This window comes from Mirounga angustirostris, unplaced genomic scaffold (genome assembly GCF_029215605.1).
Source record: "Mirounga angustirostris isolate CCGP_5_RB_7025 unplaced genomic scaffold, mMirAng1.0.hap1 SCAF_11, whole genome shotgun sequence".
NCBI classification, from domain to species: Eukaryota; Metazoa; Chordata; class Mammalia; order Carnivora; family Phocidae; genus Mirounga; species Mirounga angustirostris.
This window is the reverse complement of record NW_026991719.1, coordinates 41,521,524-41,542,877: the sequence shown is the minus strand read 5'-3', so window position 1 is coordinate 41,542,877 and position 21,354 is coordinate 41,521,524. Positions and strand designations below refer to the sequence as shown.

General features: G+C 39.7%; 1 protein-coding gene across 5 annotated transcripts in view; it reads right to left on the bottom strand.

Annotated features, from left to right (window-relative positions):
• ZNF81 (zinc finger protein 81) overlaps window positions 1-21,354 on the bottom strand; it is a 101,938-nt gene that overhangs the window by 6,207 nt on the left and 74,377 nt on the right. For all 5 annotated transcript variants that reach the window (XM_064574004.1, XM_045876986.3, XM_064574002.1 and 2 more), the window contains one exon: window positions 15,613-15,708. In XM_064574004.1, coding sequence (XP_064430074.1) covers window positions 15,613-15,708 — 96 coding nt within the window. The remainder of the gene's footprint in view (window positions 1-15,612; window positions 15,709-21,354) is intronic.

Below are 21,354 nucleotides of genomic sequence, written 5' to 3'. Positions count from 1 at the left end.
TATATGTATTCTCACACACACACACACACACACACACACACCCCTACTCAATCCTTTCAATACCTTTGAGGTATTATCTATGACTATCTACCTATTATAGATAAGGAAAGTGAAGCTCAGAATGGTTATTTATATAATTTGCCCTAAAACATAGTTATTAAGTGTTGAAGACTGGAGTTCAACATAAGCAATCTAGTTCTATTTTGGTAGGATATAAAGTAGGGTGGATATAAAGATATAAAGTAGGGGGGATTGAAGATGAAAAAGACAAAGGTTTTAAGGGAAAATATCTGTGGAGAGACTAGGTTTGAAGGGGGTGATTCAGAGTCTAAGTTCACATTAGCTTTTTTTTTTTTTTAAAGATTTTATTTATTTATTTGAGAGAGAGAGACACACAGCGAGAGCAGGAACACAAGCAGGGGGAGTGGGAGAGGGAGAAGCAGGCTCCCCGCGGAGCAGGGAGCCCGATGCGGGGCTCGATCCCAGGACCCTGGGACCATGACCTGAGCCGAAGGCAGATGCTTAACGACTGAGCCACCCAGGCGCCCCTCACATTAGCTTTTATTTAAATTTTATTATGTTATGTTAGTCACCATACAATCCATCATTAGTTTTTGATGTAGTGATCCACGATTCATTGTTTTCGTATAACACCCAGTCCCCCATTGATTCTAAATCCTCACTACCCTCGCTCCATTTTGCTTGTTAGCAACAATACCAAATCAATATGATCAAAAAACCAATTTAATTTGCTAACATAGTAGATTCTAAAAGTTCTCATTACAAGGAAAAAATACTTTTTGTTTTTTCGGTATCTTTATGAGATGGATTTTAACTAGGCTTATTGTGGTAGTCATTTCACAATGTATTTAAGTCATTATGCAGTACACCTTAAACTTATACAGAGATGTATGTCAATTATATCTCAATAAAACCAAGAAAAAACTAATTTATTCATGCCTATAGGAAAAATACTGTAGTCATAGCCATCCTGTCCTATACAAACAATAAACAGAGATATCTATACTCCAACTCTCCATCTAGGTATAATTGTTTTCTTGGCCCTAAAAATATATACATCTAACAAGAAGCATAAAATCAGAGAGAAGACAAGCTATCTGTGGTAGGTTGAAAGCTGTCCACTAGAATCTGTTTCATCATTCTTTTGCATTAACAGAGTAGTGCTCAGGCATATGGCTGTCCAGTCATATAACATTTCTCAGCCTCCTCTGAAAATTGGTATGGCCATGTGACAATGTTCTCATCAACAGAATGTGAGAGAAAATGATGGGTGCCACTTTCAAGCCAGAGCATTGAGACAGTAGGCATGTTTTCTCAATACCCTCTTCTACCTTCTTGCTTACTAAAATCTGGACTTGGCAATAACACAGATACAAACATGCAGATGCCGCAGAAAAAAAAAACAAAAACCCAAGAGATGCTGGGGTTATGTAATGGAAGGAACCTGGATTCTGGAATAAACGTGAGCAATGAGGTTTTCCAAAGACCTGTGATATTAGAAACTTTATATAAGAGAGAAGTAAAATTCTTTAGCATTTAAGTCACTAGATCTTATAATCTGTTACTGCAAATAAGCTCTAACATAATTAATACACTATTTTCACCCAGAGTGGGAATCACAGATGTTTCCATTACCAGTATAATGCATGAGACATAGATTCTCGATAATTTTAAAATGGAAAAAATATACATAATTTCATCAGCAAGAGATTTTATTTTATTTTTAAAACAGATTTTATTTATTTGAGAGAGAGAGAGTGCACACAAGCAGGGGGAGTGGCAGGCAGAAGGAGAGGGAGAAGCATGCTCCCTGCTGAGCAAGGAGCCCTATGCGGGACTCAATCCCAGGACCCTGGGATCATGACCTGAGCCGAAGGCAGACGCTTAACCAACTGAGCCACCCAGGCGCCCCAGCAAGAGATTTTAGATAGTGAGAATGCTGTGAGTCATCAAACCCAGTTTTCCCCTGTTGGTCGCTTTGATACTTTATTCTGGATATATATCCCATCCAAAATCTCAGCCTCTTACTCTTAAGTTGCATTTTTATTCTCACGTACTTGGCTTTAATTTATTCTGTAGATATTAAGCACTGGATTCTTAGGCATGGTTTCAGAAGTGGTTCTGCTTTTCACTTTTTTTTTTTTAAGATTTTATTTATTTATTTGAGAGAGAGAGAATGAGAGAGAGCACATGAGAGTGGGGAGGGTCAGAGGGAGAAGCAGACTCCCTGCCGAGCAGGGAGCCCGATGCGGGACTCGATCCAGGGACTCCAGGATCATGACCCGAGCCGAAGGCAGTCGCTTAACCAACTGAGCCACCCAGGCGCCCACTGCTTTTCACTTTAACTTATAAATATACCTATAGAAAGTATAACTTATAAATAATTAAGTTAACTTCTAAACCCCTGCTGTATTGGACAATGTTTAGATCACCAATACCAATTTTCATTGTAAAAACTCTGCTCTTGCAATAATAGGCTTCTCTACACCTTTCCTGAGCCCACAGATTCAAGGAACAGTACATAAATGGAGAGTCAACAGTCTAGATAACAGCTGTGTGTGCAAGCTTGCATTCTATTTGCCACTCACAAAAATGCCTCCAAAAGTCCCATTTATTCTCAAATCAAAAGACACGTTCATGCCCTCTTCCTCCATTTAGCCTTCTTAGCATTTTCTTTTGTGCCATTTAAAAAACATATTTATGCTTCATTAAGCAGTTTGAGCCTTTTACTTTGAAAATTAATCTGATCATATTGCTACTGAGACTTTTTCCCCTAAATTTCAAAAGCAGACACCTTCTGTGCTATTCATTTTGCTAATCATTTTAATAGATTTATATCATAATAGAAATACAATGCACAAGCAGTAAACTTTTATTTGATGCCACTGTCTTTACTTTCCAATTATAATCTATGTTCTGCTGAAATTTCTCAGTAGAGTTTTTAAAAATCCCTCTGAAATATAGCAAAATCCTCTTATATTCTTTTTTTTTTTTTTTAAGATTTTATCTATGGGGCGCCTGGGTGGCTCAGTCGTTGGGCGTCTGCCTTCGGCTCAGGTCATGATCCCAAGGTCCTGGGATCAAGCCCCGCATCGGGCTCCCTGCTCAGCTGGAAGCCTGCTTCTCCCTCTCCCACTCCCCCTGCTTGTGTTCCCTCTCTTGCTGTGTCTCTCTCTGTCAAATAAATAAATAAATAAATAAATCTTAAAAAAAAAATAAAGATTTTATCTATTTATTTGACAGAGAGACACAGCGAGAGAGGGATCACAAGCAGGGGGAGAGGCAGAGGGAGAAGCAGGCTTCCTGCTAAGCGGAGAGCCCGATGCGGGGCTCGATCCCAGGACCCCGGGATCATGACCCGAGCCGAAGGCAGACGCTCAATGACTGAGCCACCCAGGCGCCCCAAAATCCTCTTATATTCTTATCCTCCACAAATTCAGTGAGTTAATATTGTTAAGTATTTCCTTCATGCTTAGTGTTCAAACACTGAAAATAAGATAGACGCCCTTACTTTCAGGGACTTTCAAAAATTACTAGGGGCAGAAGCATCTGAGAGGCAGGGGAACAGAAATGGAGAAGGGCAATAAATTTGCCATTTCATGGAATAGATGATAACCTGAAATGAAACAAAATGGAAGTATCTATTACCTGGATAGGCAGAACACAAGATAATACAGATCCTAGATGCAGAGACGAACTTCATCTATGGTAGGCATTAAAGACAAGGTGAAAATGTGAGGAACACATGAATTAAGGAACTGTACGGATACAACTTGAACTGGAAATACATGGGCCACACTGGTCATGTGTTATATAATATGGAATAATTATAAGTTTACTTCATAAAGCCAATGACAAAGGTAAATGCAATGTTTTAGGTAATGAAATCTATCAGGAGCATTTAGGATGAACTAGACAGAAGAACAGAATCTGCAAATCTCATTAGGAACTATAGAATAATCCAAGCATAAGAAAATACAGATCTGCTTTTGGGTGATGCTACTAGGAATTAAGATGAGAGCATATCTGAATAGTATTCTTCAAAAAAAAAAAAGGGAATTGCAGAGTAATTAGTAAGAGAAGATAACTAAGAGGGAAGAAACAAGAAACAGGAGAATCTGACAAAATTTGTAACATGCGGATTCCTGATTTGGGCAATGATGATGCCAATTCTTCACATACTAAGTAAGGATGAATAAAGTAGAATATTCTATGGTAATTGTCTAATATGCAGGTAAATGTGGTACTAGAATCCAGTTACAATATAGCAACTAGTGGTGTCAATATAGAAGTCATCAGAATACAAATAAAAAGCTTAAGCGTTCAGAACGGAAGACTCTTTTGAGTTATAATTACTATAGAAACAAATATCCAGAAGATAGTAAATAACACCCATAACCAGGGGCATCTCAGTGGGGGTAAAGCCTCTATGGAAAAGGAAATGAGCAAATTAGGTGCAAATCAAGGAGAAAAAAAAACTATATAGTTAGAAAAGATAAAATAATAGGAACAAGCAATTCACAGAAGGGGAAACCCAAATGGATAACTGATATTAGAAAGAGCAAGAAATGGGGCACCCAGGTGGCTCAGTCAGTTAAGGGTCTGCCTTCAGCTCAGGTCATGATCTCAGGGTCCTGGGATCAAGCCCCACATTGGGCTCCCTGCTCAATGGGGAGTCTGCTTCTCCCGCTGCCCCCCCACTCGTGCTCTCTTTATTATGCTCTCTCTCTCGTGCTCTCTCTCTCACACTCTCTCAAACAAATAAATAAAATCTTAAAAAAAAAAAGAAAGCAAGAAACAATACCACTTTATATTCATTAGATGGGCCACAAAATAAGAAATACGGATAATTCCAAGTGTTGACATAGATATAATGAAATGGGCACTTGTGTACTGCATGTATATCCCAATGATCAAGTAATACCATTTCTTTTTTTTTTTTAAAGATTTTATTTATTTATTTGAGAGAGAGAGAGAGCACATGAGGGGGGGGAGGGTCAGAGGGAGAAGCAGACTCCCTGCTGAGCAGGGAGCCCGATGCGGGCCTCGATCCCGGGAGTCCAGGATCATGACCTGAGCCGAAGGCAGTCACTTAACCAACTGAGCCACCCAGGCGCCCCAAGTAATACCATTTCTATATAAATATTCCCAAGGAACAATCTCATAGGCTCATAAGATGATGTGTTTAAGAAATTCTTTGTTTTTAAAAAATGGAGGTATAATTTCTACATAGTAAAATGCAGATCTTAACTGTAGAGCTCAATGATTTTTTTATATGTATATACCCATGTAACCACCACCTAGCTGAAAATATAAAACATTTTAATTGTCCCAGAAAGTTCCCTTGCAGCTCTTCCCAATCACTGACTCTCAGAGATAACCACCACTCTGATCACTTATCATTTATCACCAGAGATTAGTTTTTCTTGTCCTTGAACTTTATATAAGTTGAGCTATATATATAGCATGTATTCATCTGCATATGTGGCTTTTCTGTTCAATAATTTTTTTGAGATTCATCCAAGTTCTTGTGTGTGTCAGTAGCTCTTTCTTTTTCATTGCTGTGTATTATCATATTGTAAGAAAATAGCACAACATTCATCCATTCTCCTGTTGATGGACACTTGGGTTGTTTCATGTTTTTGGCAATTATGCTAATGCTGATATGAACATTCTGTACATTTCTTTTAGTGGACATATATATTCATTTCTCTTAAGTAAATGCCTAGGAGTGGCATTTCTGGGATACAGGATAGCTGTACATTTAGCATCAATAGGTACTGCCTGTTTCCCAAAGTGGTTGAAAGTATTTACATTCCTACCATCAATGTATGTAAATTCCAGTTGCTCCAAATACTCATTAACACTTGATATTGTAAGTCTTTCTAACTGTATCCATTCTTTTGTGTGTATGTATCTGTGTAGGGTTGTCCCATTGTGGTTTAATTTTCATTTCCTGGGTAAGTAGTGATATACAGCACCTTTTCATATACGTAATGACCATTTATTTGGATACCTCTTTTTAAAAGTACCTGTTCAGGGGCGCCTGGGTGGCTCAGTCACTGGGCATCTGCCTTCAGCTCGGGTCATGGTCCCAGGGTTCTGGGATCGAGCCCTGCATCGGCCTCCCTGCTCAGCGGGAAGCCTGCTTCTCCTTCTCCCACTCCCCCTGCTTGTGTTCCCTCTTTTGCTATCTCTCTCTATCAAATAAATAAATAAAATCTTTAAAAAAAATTAAAAAATAAAATAAAATAAAGTACCTGTTCATGTCTCTTACCCATTTCTTTTACTACTCGGTTGTCTGACTTTCTCTTTTTGATTTCTAAGAGTTCTTTATATATTCTGAATAGAAGTCATTTATCAAATCTATGTATTGCAATGATCTTCTCCCAGTTAGTGGCTTCCTATTCACTTTCTTAATATTTTTTGAAGAAGTGTAATTCTTCATTCTAATACAGTTCCACTTACTATCAAATGAGATGGGAAGTGTTCTCTCTCTCTTTTTTGTCTCCAAAAGAACTTGAATAATATTGGTATTATTTCTTCTTTATTTTTTTAAAAGATTTTATTTATTTATTTGACACAGAGAGACACGGCGAGAGAGGGAACACAACAGAGGGAATGGGAGAGGGAGAAGCAGGCTTCCCACTGAGCAGGGAGCCCGATGCGGGGCTCGATCCCAGGACCCTGGGATCATGACCTGAGCCCAGGCAGACTCTTAACGACTGAGCCATCCAGGTGGCCCTTATTTCTTAAATAACAGGAAGAATTCACCAATGAAGCCATGTGGGCTGGGAGCTTGTTTGTAGAAAAATTTTATTTTATTTTAAAGATTTTATTTATTTAATTATGAGAGAGAGAGAGAGACAGAGTGCGAGTGCGCGTGCAGGGGGAGGGGCAGAGGCAGAGGAAGAGAGAAAGAGAATCTCAAACAGACTGCACTGAGTGTGGAGCCTGACGTGGGGCTTGATCCCTTGACCCTATGATCAGGACCCGAATGGAAACCGAGAGTCGGACACTTAACTGACTGAACCACCCAGGTGCCCCTGCAGAAAGATTTTAAATTATAAATTAATATTTTCTTTTTTTAAAAGATTTTATTTATTTATTTATTTATTTATTTATTTATTTATTTATTTATTTGAGAGAGAGTGAGAATGAGAGAGCACAGGCAGGGGGAGCGGCAGAGGGAGAGGGAGAAGCAGGCTCCTCGCTGAGCAGGGAGCCCGATGAGGGGCTTGATCCTAGGATGCCAGGATCACGACATGAGCTGAAGGCAGATGCTCAACCAACTGAGCCACCCAGGCTATAATAAATTAATATTTTCAATAGATAAAAAGACTACTAAGGTTTTTTCTTTTTTTAAAAAAAAGATTTTATTTATTTATTTGACAGAGAGAGACACAGTGAGAGAGGGAACACAAGCAGGGGGAGTGGGAGAAGCAGGCTTCCCACAGAGCAGGGAGCCTGATACGGGGCTCGATCCCCAGACCCTGGGATCATGACCTGAGCCAAAGGCAGACGCTTAACAACTAAGCCACCCAGGTGCCCCTAAGATTTTTTTTCTTTCTTTTTGTGGTATTTCTTGTAATTTGTGTTCTTTTAGGACTGTGTCCATTTAATCTCAATTACCAAATTTACTGGCATACAGTTGGTAATAATATCTTTTTAATATCCTTTTAATATCTGTAGGATTTGTAATGTTTCTTTTTTCATGCATGGCATTAATAATCTATGTTTTCTCTTTCTTTTTCTTGATTAGTCTTGTTAGAGATTTATCAATTGTATTAACCTTTTCAAAGAACCAACTTCTGGCCTTGTTAGTTTTCATTATTTTATGTCTTGAGTTGCAAACTTAGATCAGTAATTTTTAAACTTTCCAATTTTCTGGTAGGTATGTATAAATCAATACATTTCTATCTGAGTAGTGCTTCAGTTGCATCCCACAAGTTCTGATGTGACATATTTTCATTATCATTCTGCTCAAAATATTTTCTAATTCCATTGTGGTTTCTTCTTTGACTTATGGGATATTTGCATGTGTGTTGCTTACTTTCCAAACATTTGGATATTTTCTGGTTGTCTCTCTGTTCAGTTTTAATTATTTCAACAGTAATTAGAGAACATTTAACACACAATTTCAATCCTTTGAAATCTGTTGCAATTAGCCTTATACCCTAAAATCAGGTCTATTTTGCTCAGTGTGCCATATGCACTTGAAAAAAATGTATATTCTACAGTTGTGGGATGTAGTGACCTGTGGTATGTCCATTAGGTCACATTGGTTTATCATGTTCAAATCTTTTTTTAAGATTTATTTATTTATTTTAGAGAGAGAGCATGTGTGGGAGGGGGAAAGGCAGAGGGAGAGAGAGAGAGAATCTCAAGCAGACTTCGGACTGAGTGCAGAGCCCAACGTGGGGCTCAATCCCACAACCCTGAGACCATGACCTGAGCCAAAATCAAAACTTGGATGCTCAACCGACTGAGCCACCTAGGTGGCCCTCAAATCTATATCTTTAAAGATTCTTATGTCTGTAAAGACAAAAATCAGTTATAGAGATAGGTATGTTAAAATCTTCGACTATGATTATGCATTTTGTCTATCTCTCAGCATTGTCAATGTTTAGTTTATATATTTTGAAGCTATGTTATTAAGTGCATAAAAATATAGATTTTTAATATATTCCTGTTGAACTGAAGTTTTATCAATTTCAGAGAAAGGGTACATTGTGGAAGATACTACAGACATTAAAACAATGGTACAGGAATATTATGAAACAACCACATGCCAAAAATTTGATAACATAGATAAAATGTATAAACTCAAAGAAATCAATACAAGAAGAAATTGAAAATCTGAATATTTCCATATCTATTAAAGACACTGAATTTGAAATTAAAGGTAATCTCACAAGGAAAACTTCAGACCCATTATGAGTTCACTGGTATATTTCACCATATATTTAAATAAAAATCATAAAGTTTAAAGCAATCTTACATAAAAATCACAAAACAGAGGAGTGAACATTAAAAAATCCTAGCAAATATAGCAATTTTACACAAACTCTTTCAGCAAATAGAGCAGGCATGAAATTTCCCAGCTCATTTTATGAGGCTAGCATTAACATGATACTAAAATCAAAGATATTATAAGCAAAATATCCCCCCAAACTAAAGACTAATACCTCATTTAAACATAGAGACAAAAATCCTTACCAAATATTAGCAAACTGATTCAAGAAATACATAAAGAAGATAATAATCATGATCAAGTAAGGTTTATCCCCAGTAAGGCAAAGTCAGTTTAGAATCTGAAAATCTGTGAAATTCACCATATCAGCAGAATAAAATGTTCATCACAATAAATGCCAAAAAGCATCTGGAAAGTCTAATATCCATTCATGTTAAAGACTTTCATCAAACTAGGAATAGAAAGAAATTGCTACAAATTAATAAAGGACATCTAAGGAAGACCACAGCTAATATACTCAGTGCTGAAAGACTGAAAGCTTTTGCCCTCGAGATAAAATAAAAATAAAGGGCATGCAGACGATAAAGGAAATGATAAAAAGACATGGTAATTTATGCAAAAAAAATTTTAAGGACTTTACAAAAATACTCACTAGAATTAATACGTGAATTTAGCAAGGTTTCAGAATACAGGATCAATGTACAAGAATCAATTGTAAGAGTTCCACCTCTAGTATGGAGAAGCTCCTAAAAAAAAGTCCTTAATCAGACAGTAACCATATTCTCTAGAAAAACAAAACAAAACATGTGCTGGTAGAGTGAACAAAAGCAGGCAGGTTTTGAAGAGTTAGAAGTTAGAACAAGTTTGACCAGAGATCTAAGTTGCTACCCACCATAGGTGAGATAGCATCTCCAGGTTGAGTCTAACTTAACTGCCTACTATGACAAAAACACGGGAGCATATAACAGAAAATGGTGTTACTAAAACATAACCCTGATAATATTTGGGATAACAATCCAAAATTACTCAATATAAGATGACCCAGAAAAATGTTCCTTTGGTCACTATCCAGTCTCTTCAGTAGTTTTTTTTCCCCCAATTTTTATTTAAATTCCAGTTAGTTAACATATAGTGTAATATTGGTTTCAGGAGCAGAATTTAGTGATAGATCACTTATATACAACACCCAGTGCTCATCATAACAAGCGCCCTCCTTGATACCCATCACCCATTTACCCATCCCCCACACACCTCCCTCCATCAACCCTCAGTTTGTTCTCTATGGTTGAAAGTCTCTTATGATTTGCTCACTCTCTTTTGTCCCCCCTTTCCATATGTTCATCTGTTTTCTTAAATTCCACATATGAGTGAAATCATGTGGCATTTGTCTTTCTTTCAGTAGTTTTGAAAGTGTATTTTTCATAGTTAACAGTTTATATCTGTTAGATAGGTTGGTCTAATAGAAACAATTCAATCATATTAAACTCAGTTATATTTATATATGATGTGAGGTATGTATGGGTCAAGGGCATTTTTCCTCCAGTACTGATATCCATTTGTCCCAGCACAATTTGTTCAAAACCAAAATTCCTTTCCCCCACTGAATTGTATCTGTACCCTTGTCAAAACTCAGTTGTCCATATATGTGTGGGTCTATTTTTGGACTCTCTCTTCTATTCCATTTATATATCTGTTTGTCCTTATATCAAAACCACACTATCTGGATTGTTGTAGCTTTACAGTAAATCTTAACACTTTTTCTCCTTTTTCAAGACTACGTTGGCTATTCTAGAGCCTTTTCATATCCATAAAAACTTTAAAATCTCTTTGTCAGTTTTTATCCCCTACAATTACAAATAACTGATTGAACAAGTAGAACACAATTCAGTAAAGCAATAGATTTCAACAACATGCAACCAACTTGATTTATACACTACAGAACACAACACCCATCAATAGCTGAATATACATTTTCTTCAGAGACACATGGAATATTCCCCTAGACAGACCATTCACAGAAATCACACAGTGTATTCTCAGACTACAACAGAATTAGACAACGTAAATAGACAAATTCCTTGAAAAATACAACTTACTATCTCTGAAAAAAGATGAAAGAGAAAATCTGAATAATCCACCCTACGTCTATGACAGAAATTGAATTTGTTATTACAACTTCCCCATCAAGAAAATTCCAGGCCCAGATGGTTTCACTGGTGAATTCCATCAAACAGTAAAAGAAGAAATAACAATCTTACACAAACTATTTCAGAAAACAGAAAAGGGAACACTTCACAACTCATTTATATGGCCAGCATAATCCTAATACCAAAACCTGACAAAGACATTGCAGAAAAAGAAAACTACAACCAATATCACGCATGAAAAATGCAAATACTTTCAAACAAAATATCAGTAAATATAATCCAACAATATATAATAAGGGTTATATATCATAATCAACTAGTATTTTATCTCAGAAATACAAGGTTAATTTAACATTTGAAAATCAACACATAAACTCATATATAAACAAAATAAAAGCAACAACTCATAGGATTACTCTAATAAGATGAAGAAAAAGGATTTGACAAAATTCAACACATAACCATGATTTAAAAATAAACCTCTTCATCAAGCTAGGATTAAAAAAGAACTTCTATAACCTGATAAAGGGCAACTTCAAAAAATATCACACATAATGCTATGCATTTTTTATCCCTAATATTGGGAACAAGGCAAGCATGCCCACACTCACCACTTCTATTCAACATCATACTGAAGGTGTTAGTGAAGTAAGAAAAGGAAAAGAAATAAAAAGCATGGAATTGCAAAGGAAAAAGTGTCTTTAACGTGATAATGATTACTTACATGCAAAACCTCAAAGAACCTACAAGAAAACTAATAGGTGGATGTACAAATGCCTCAGGATACAAAGTCAATGTACAAAAATCAATCACGAGCAATTTATACTAGCAATGAATAATCTGAAATAAATTTAAAAAAACAATGTCATTTACAATACTGTCAAAGAGCGTCAAATATTTAGGGATAAATTTAATGAAGGATGCAGAAGACTTCTACACTGAGGCTGAAAGAAATCAAACATCTAAATAAATACAGAAAATATGCCATGCTCGTGGATTAGAAGGCCCAATATTGTGAAGATATCGATTCTCCTGATATTGATCTATAGAGTGAACTCAACTCCAAACAAAACCCCAGCAGGCTTTTTCAAAAAAAGTGCAAACTGCTTATAAATTTTATATAGAAATGCAAATGACCTAGAAGAGCCAAAGTAATTTTAAAAAAAGGCAAAGTTGGAGAACTTATCCTACCTGATTTCAAGACTCATTACAGAAGCTACAGTGATAAAGAAAAGGTCAGTTTGCCAAAAGGACAGTATATTAACTATATTTTCTCTATTTTTTAAAGTTTTTAATTTTAATTCCAGTATAGTTAACATACAGTGTTATATTCATTTCAGGGGTAGGATATAGTGATTCCACAATTCTATACGTTACTCAGTGCTCATCATAATAAGTGTGCTCTTAACTCCCATCACTTATTTCACCCATCCCCCCACCTCCCTTCTGGCAACCATTAGTTTGTTCTCTATAGTTAAAAGTCTGTTTCTTGTTTTGTCTCTCTCTCTCTTTTTTCCATTTGTTCATTTGTTTCTTAAATTCCACATATGAGTGCAATCATGAGGTATCTTTCTCTGACTGACTTACTTCCCCCCCTTAGCATAATACTCTCTAGTTCCATCCATGTTGTTGCCAATGGCAAGGTTTTGGGTTTTTTTATGGCTGAATAATATGCCATTTTATATATATCACATCTTCCTTATCTTATTTTCTGTATTGTTGACGCTCAGACCATCTGGTGCCTTCCTCATCCTGGAGAGACTGCTTCTCTCAGTACTAGTTATTTCCTAGAGATGGCAGATGAGTTAGTTCCCCCGTAAGCACACCTTTCATATGCAAACCAACCAACCCAGAGCCCACGTCCTCTCCTCCTTTGTTAAGGTCAAGCCACTCTCCTCCTGCTCTGATCACCTCAGTGCCAGGTACCAGGTAACTAGAGACAGTCCCTACACCCCTGGAGCCCCACTGAAATTACTCAAAACTAGCCAATCCTAAACCTCTCCAGCCTGCTTACTCTGTTTCACCCATTCTTCCCCATGAAAATGACAATAAAGGCTCTTAGCCATGCTTTCCCCTAAAACTTTGGCCTCCTGACTGACCCTGGTGCGTCCTGCTGTGGCCTTGCATGGTATGGCATGTCTACTCCTCTTAGGGACTGTGAATTACAAACCATCTTTTATTTTATTTTATTTTTATTTATTTTTTTAAATTTTATTATGTTATGTTAGTCACCATACAATACATCATTGGTTTTTGATGTGGTGATCCACGATCCACTGTTTGTTTTTTGAAAAGATTTTATTTATTTGACAGAGAGAGAGACAGCCAGAGAGGGAACACAAGCAGGGGAGGAGCGGGAGAGGGAGAAGCAGGCTTCCCACGGAGCAGGGAGCCTGATGTGGGGCTCGATCCCAGGACCCTGGGATCATGACCTGAGCCGGAGGCAGACATTTAATGACTGAGCCACCCAGGTGCCCCACAAATTATCTTTTTAATGGTAGTCATCTCTGGATCTGTTGGTCTCAGCATGCCTGAATAATATTAAAACCAACATTTTATTTTATTTTTTATTTTTTTATTATGTTATGTTAGTCACCATACATTACATCATTAGTTTCTGATGTAGTGATCCATGATTCATTGTTTGCGTATAACACCCAGTGTTCCATGCAATACGTGCCCTCCTTAAAAACTAAGAAACAGAAAAACCTTAAAACAGAAAGACATATAGATCAACTGAGCAAAATAAAGAGTCCAGAAATAGGTTCACATATATAAAGTCAATTGGTTGGGGCGCCTGGGTGGCTCAGCCGTTAAGCGTCTGCCTTCGGCTCAGGTCATGATCCCAGGGTCCTGGGATGGAGCCCTGCATCAGGCTCCCCGCTCAGTGGGAAGCCTGCTTCCCCCTCTCCCACTCCCCCTGCTTGTGTTCCCTCTCTCGCTGTCTCTGTCAAATAAATAAATAAAATCTTAAAAACAACAACAACAACAACAACAACAAAACGGGAAAGATATCTGAATAGACACTTCAAACAAAAATGTACAAATGGTCAATAAGCACACGAAACGATACTTATCGTTACTCATCAAAGGAGTGCAACTTAAAATCATAACGAGATACCATTACACATCCACTGTAATAGCAAAAATTAAAGAAATAATGGTAACAGGTGTTAGCAAGGATGTGAGCGACAGAAATTCTCGTGTATTGCTGCTGGGAGTGTAAAATCACATAGCCACTTTGGAAGGTAGTTTGGCAATTTCTTAGAAAGGCGAGTATACACTTACTTATACAATTAGATGACCCCCCAACTCCACTCCTAGGTATTTACCCAAGGGAAATGTAAACATATGGTCACGCAAAGACATGCCAGAATGTTCACGACAGCTGTACTCATAATAACCAAATAACAACCACCTGTCATCAACAGGTATATGGATAAACAAATTGCAATCTATTCATATCATGGAATAGTCTTCAGCGTTTAAAAGGAATAAACTAGCAATATACTCAGTAACATGGATGAATCACAGAATCATGATACTGAACAAATGAAGCCAGACCCAAAAGGGTGTAGAGAGTAGGATTCCACTCATATGAAACCCTAATAAAGACAAATCTAATCTATAGTGACAGAACTATACTGACAGCTGTCAGTAGTTTGCCTGGGCCCGAAGTGGTGGTGCCCATGGACTACAAGGGGCACGGAGACTCATTTTTGTGAGGCAGAATGTTCCCCATATCATGATTGGGGTGGTGATTACACCAGTGTGGACTTTCATCAAATGGGGCACTTCAAATGGATACATTTTACTGTATATAAATTATACCTTAACACAGTTGATTTATTTAAAAGACAAAAATGCTAAGTGACAGTGATCCCAAGGTCAGAAGATGGGAGAGAGGCATGGCAACAGGGGAGATAGAGAGGAGTGAGGAATCTGAAAAGAGAAGAGGAGGTGAGGCTGGTTGTCGATGAGTTTATTGGTTATCTTAGAGTTAAGAAGAAAATGAGGAAGAAAGCGAGAAGGTCCTCAGAAGAACAGGTGTGGGGCAACCTACTGGTTTTCAAAGAAGGCAAACCCATTAAAACCTGACTGTATATATTTTAAGAATCTCTGACGCTGGGGGTGGGGCTTAAGGACTGAAGGATAAAAATGTGATGGAAGGAGAAAACATCCAAAGAAGCAAGATCTATAGGGCGGAAGCCTGGCATATGATTCTGAGTGTAGAATTGCAGCACTTCTCCCAAAGGAAAGCCAGGCAAAAAAGACAGTTGATCACACTAAGGGATATAAAGGGAGAGAATAGTCTGGTACCTAAGAGGCCAATGTTACCTCTTCTCAAGCAGTTTCCAAAGTTGAGATCCTCCAAGAAGGTAGTAATAAATAGCATTTTAAAGGCATAGGCTTCTTAGGAAATGAAAAGTGTTTTCATGCCCCCCATCTGCCTAGGTTGCACTCACTCACCTGAACAGCTCTGATGTGGGGTTTTTCTCTCCAAAATCCATGGCTCCTCTCCTTGTTCCAACTTGAAGATGACCTCTGGTTTGGGAACTTCATACCCTGTTAATAGGACATGATAGAATTGGGTCCAGCTAACTGCTTTCGACTTTTTTTTTTTTTTTTAAAGTAACCACATTTCACTGGGAAAAGAGTAATAATCACAGAGGTTAATGGACTGAAGGATCTCAGGCCAATCAAGGACGTCACCAGCACACACTTCAGATGGCTCAGAGTACTCAGCAGCTGAGAATGGAAATACTCTCATAGAGGCTCTGTGTTTGTTTCCTAGGGCAGCTGTAACAAAGTACCAAAACCTAGGTGGCTCAAAACAGCAAAAAGTCACTGTCTCATGCTTCTGGAACCTCAAGTCTGAAATCAAAGTGTTAGTAGGGCCATGCTCTCTCTGGCAGATATAAGGGAGAATCCTTCCTTGAGTCTTCTAGCTTGTTTGCTGGCAGTCTTTGATTTTTTTAAAAGATTTTATTTATCTGACAGAGAGAGAGATAGCCAGAGAGAGAACACAAGCAGGGGGAGCAGGAGAGGGAGAAGCAGGCTTCCTGCAGAGCAGGGAGCCCGATGCGGGGCTCGATCCCAGGACCACGGGATCATGACCTGAGCCGAAGGCAGATGCTTAACCATCTGAGCTACCCAGGAGCCCCTCTTTGATGTTTCTTTAGCTTGTAAATGCATCACTCCAATCACATGGTCATCTTCTCCCTATGTGTCTTCACATCGTCTTCCCTTTATATGTGTCTATTTCTTTTATTTCTTAAAAAGATTTTATTTATTTATTTATTTGAGAGAGAGAGAGCACAAGCTGGGGAGAGAAGGAGAGGGAGAGCAGGCTCCCCGCTGACCAGGGAGCCCGAGGCAGGACTCGATCCCAGGACCCTGGGATTATGACCTGAGCCAAAGGCAGACACTTAACTGACTGAGCCACCCAGGCGCCCCATATATGTATCTACTTCTATGCCCAAATTTCCCTTTTTTTTATAAGGACACCAGTCATATTAGATTAGGGCCCACTCCAATGAACTCATTTTAACTTGATTACCTCTATAAAGACACTATGTCCAAATAAGGTCACATTCTGGGATACTGGGGGTTCAGATTTCCACGTATATTTTTTTTTCAGGGGGACACACAATTCAACCCATTAAAAAATCTGCCCTCTGACACCCCCCCACCACCAAATTCACGTCCTTCCATGTGCAAAATATATAACCCCATCCCAATATCCCCCAAAGTCTTAATCATTCCAGCATCAAGTCTTAAATTCAAAATCTATCTAAACATCAACTCAAAGTCTTAAATCTTATCATCTAAATCCCAAATTGGTTATGGGTGTGATGTGAGTATGAGTCATCTCAGGGCAGCTTCTCTCCACACAAACCTGTGAAAGCAGACAAATCATCAGCTTCCAAAATGCAATGGTATGACAGGCATTAAGACAGACATTCCCATTCCAAAGGGAGAGATTGGAATGAAAAAAGGGATCACAGATCCCAAGAAGGTCCAAAAACTAGCAAGACAAAGCCCACTAGATTTTAAGGCTTGAGAGTAATTCTTTTTTTTTTTTTTTTTTTTTTTTTAAGATTTTATTTATTTGTCAGAGAGAGAGAGAGAGAGCACAAGCAGGCTGCCCCCAAGTAGGGAGCCTGATGTGGGACTCGATCCCTGGACTCTGGGATCATGACCTGAGCCGAAGGCAATGAATGGCTCAACCTACTGAGCCACCCAGGCGTCCTGAGAGTAATTCTTATTGGCTCAATGTTCTGTCCTCCAAGCCTACCAGGGTGGTGGCCCCACCCTGTTGGCCCGGGGCAGGAGTGGCACCATTCACTACCACCTCTACTGGTCCACTAGCAAAATATTTGTTTCCTGTTCCTGTGCCCCCTATGCTCTGCTGTTCTCTTAGTTCCAAAGGGAGCAACGCTTCCACCAGGAGACACAGTAGTGATTCTACTGAACTGGAAGTTAAGTCTGTCATGTGGACATTTTGGGCTCCTCATGTCTCTGAATCAAAAGGCAAAGAAGGAAGTTACTGTGCTGGCTGGGGTGACTGATGTTGACTAGTCAGGGGAAATTGGCCTGCTACCCCACAATGGAAATAAGGAAGAGAGAGTCTGGAACACATGTAATCCCTTAGGGCATTTCTTAGTACTGCTGTGCCCTGTGATGAAAGTCAGCAGGAACTATAACAATCCAATTCAGGCAGAACTACTAATGGCCCAGATCCTTTAAGAATGAAGTTTGGGCGTGGGGTGCCTGGGTGGCTCAATCAGTTAAGCATCTGCCATCGGCTCAGGTCATGATCCCGGGGTCCTGGGATCGAGCTCCGCATCGGGCTCTCTGCTCAGCGGGGAGCCTGCTTCTCCCTCTGCCTCTGTTCCTCCCACCCTCTTGTGTATGCGCACATGTGCGTGCATGCACACACATGCTGTCTCTCAAATAAATAAACAAAATCTTAAAAAAAAAAAAAAGAATGATGTTTTGGGTCACCCCACCAGGTGAAGAACCACAATCTGTTGTGTTTGCTGCGGGCAAAGAGAACAAGGAATGGGTCTGCAGTCTACTGGCCTGTCCTGCAGATTTCGAATTTAGGATTACAACATCACCTCACTCGAATTTCCAGCCTGCAGGCCTGCCCTTTAAATTTCAGACTTGTTGGTCCCTGCAATCAGGCGAGCCAGTTCCTTAAAATAAATCTCTTCCCCAGACTCCGTGTATATGTATTCATTCTCTCTCTCTGTCTTTCTCTAGGTAGGTGTGTATGTGTGTATTTATAGTGTGTGTGTGTGTGTGTGTACTTTGTATATGTACATACCCATACCTTATTGGTTCCATTTCTCTGGAGAACCATAACAGATTTTGAAAGTGGCACTAGAGGAAGAGAATACTAAGAGTGAGTTTTCTGAGGGCGCCTGGGTGGCTCAGATGGTTAAGCGTCTGCCTTCGGCTCAGGTCATGATCTCAGGGTCCTGGGATCGAGTCCCGCATCGGGTTCCCTGCTCAGTGCAGAGCCTGCTTCTCCCTCTCCCTCTGCCACGCCCTCTGCTTGTGCTCTTCTGTCTATCTCTCTGTCAAATAAATAAATAAAATCTTTTTTAAAAAAAATGAGTTTTCTGAGCAGGTTATGGGGTTTCTAGAATTGGTTCCCTACTCTGATTAGATCTGAAGGCACTAATGACTCTATTTCCAATAGTAAAGAGTACACTGGGATTCCATGGGGTGATGTGGCAAAAGAGATACGCGAAATACCACCACTGGATACTCCTAATCAAATGCTTGTGAGAGGCATGGTTCTGGGTGACCTTGTATTTGACACCTTAGAAATTTTTGTCAAACTTACAAGTATAATAAGATTGCCAGGTTGCTCCTAATTGTGCTGGACAAAGTGGAGGGGGGGGTGGAAGAATGAACTCAGGGATTTGATTTCCCAGCTCAAGCGCTGCATAAACGACCTGAAAATTTCTATGTCTGTCCTGAAAGAAACCCCTAACCTCTGTAGCTACAGAGCTGATGTTGCCGGAAACCAAACCCAGAGTCTCATCCTGGGAGTGGCCACATTACAACACAAATTGAATTCCCAACCTTACAGGGTGTCTGCTATTAAGGTAAGGGAATTGACTGAAAAGGAATGGGATCCAGAAATTTGGAATGGACATATATGAGGACACTGAACTTCTAAGATCTGAAGAGTCTTCTTTCTGAGTAGAAGCAGCCCTTCTACCCTCGTCTGAGAAGATTAACCCTACTTTGCCTGAGGACCCCACAATGGCCTCCCCTGAGGTACTTGCCTTGCAAGGTACTGCTGATTTCTCTCACGACATACCCCCACTACCCTTATTTGCTTCTAGACCTAGAACTAGACTCAAGTCTCATTAGGGCCCAAAGGGGGAGGTTTGTGTAATCCACGAGGAGGTGCAAGAGATCTGCATTATTTGTCCAGTTTATACAGGCAGAAAGCTGGGAAACCTAGGTACAAATAGATATTTAAGAGTGTGGGATAATGGAAAGGACATAAAGTTGGATCAATCAGGCCAAATGTGTTGGTACGTGCACACTACACAGATTCTTAATTTAATGTTGCTGCTTGAGGGGTTAGAAAGGGCTCAAACATTTTGTTTGGTTGGCTGAAACACGGATCAAAACGTGGCTTGTACAAAATGCAACTGAAATGGAGAAGTGCTATATACTACAGAGAAAGGCATCCAAGGGCTTGGGGAGACTGGCATGTTAGAGTGGATTTAGCATGTAAGACATGCTCTCCCACGCTGTCCAGAGGACACTCTTGTTACCATGACTGGGACATGCAAATTTGTGAGGGGGGCGGTGTTCTTGAAGAGCTCTGTGATTGCTCTTCTCTGTAGGACACAAATCGGGAAACCCCAATGCCATGGGAGTAGTTGGATCCTGGGGTGACAGGGGCCAAATGGGGGCAGTGAATTGCTAAATGCAAGGTAGACACGGTTACTATAATGGACAGCAGGGTCAAACCAGTGATCAGAATAGTCTGACCTGCAGAGACCCATGGTGTTGGCCAGTTGATCATGGTGTCTCTAGAAAAGAAACAGATGAGCTGTCTATTAAATTCTTAATTGATCTGCATTAAGAGAAGAGTTCTAGGTCAAGTGAACAGAAGTCTAACAGGATACATAGAGTCTCAGCTCCTCAATCATTTTTCAGACTTGAGCCAGTTTACAGACCCAGAACCCTTTGAATGAAGGGGAGCCCGGGTCCCTTGAGGAAGGACCCCCCTACACTGTCAAAATGTATACTGCTAATCTTTCTCTTCCCTAAAGGGATTTACAGCCCTTTGTCAGGGTGCCTGTGCAGGGAGGGAAAGGAGGTTTTCCCAAGATTACTGGAGACCAGTTCTGAACTGACACGAATTCCAGGAGACCCAAGATGTCACCATGGCCCACCAGACAGCACAGGGGCTAATGAGAGTGAAGTCATCAACTGAGTTTTCAGCTTAGCTCCATCTCACAGGGGGCCCAGCAGGCCCCCCAATCCATCCTGTGGTTATTTCCCAGGTTCAGGAATGCAGAATTAGAATACAGATACTCAGCAACTGGCAGAATACCCATACTGGTTCCCTGACCCGTGGAGTGAGGACTATTATGGTGAGAAGGGCCAAGTGGAAGCCGCTAGAACTGCCTGTACTAGGAAAACAGTCAGCCAAAAGAAATACTGCATTCCTGTAGGAACTGCAGAGATCAATGCAACCACCAAGAACCTGAAGGATGCAGGGGTAGTGAGTCCCACCACATGGCCATTCGACTCACCTCTCTGGCCTGTGCAGAGGACAAACAGATCTTGGAGAATGACTGTGGATCATCACGAACTTAACCAGGCGGTAACTCCAATAGCAGCTGCTGTGCCAGATGTGGGTTCACTGCTTAAACAAACTAACACATCCCTTGGTACCCAGTGAACAGCTATTGATCTGGCAAGTGTGTGGGTCTGTTTTATGTTTTTTGGTTTTGTTTTTGTTGTTGTTGTTGTTTTTGTTTTTGCAATACCTGTTATCAAAGACTACTAGAAGCAGTTTGCTTTCAGTTGACAAGGCCAACTATATATATACCTTCACTGTCCTACCTCAGAGATGTATCAGCCCTCCAGCCCTACGTCATAATTTAGTCTGTAGGGATCCTGATTGACTTTCCCTTCCACAAGATATCACGTTGGTCCATTACACTG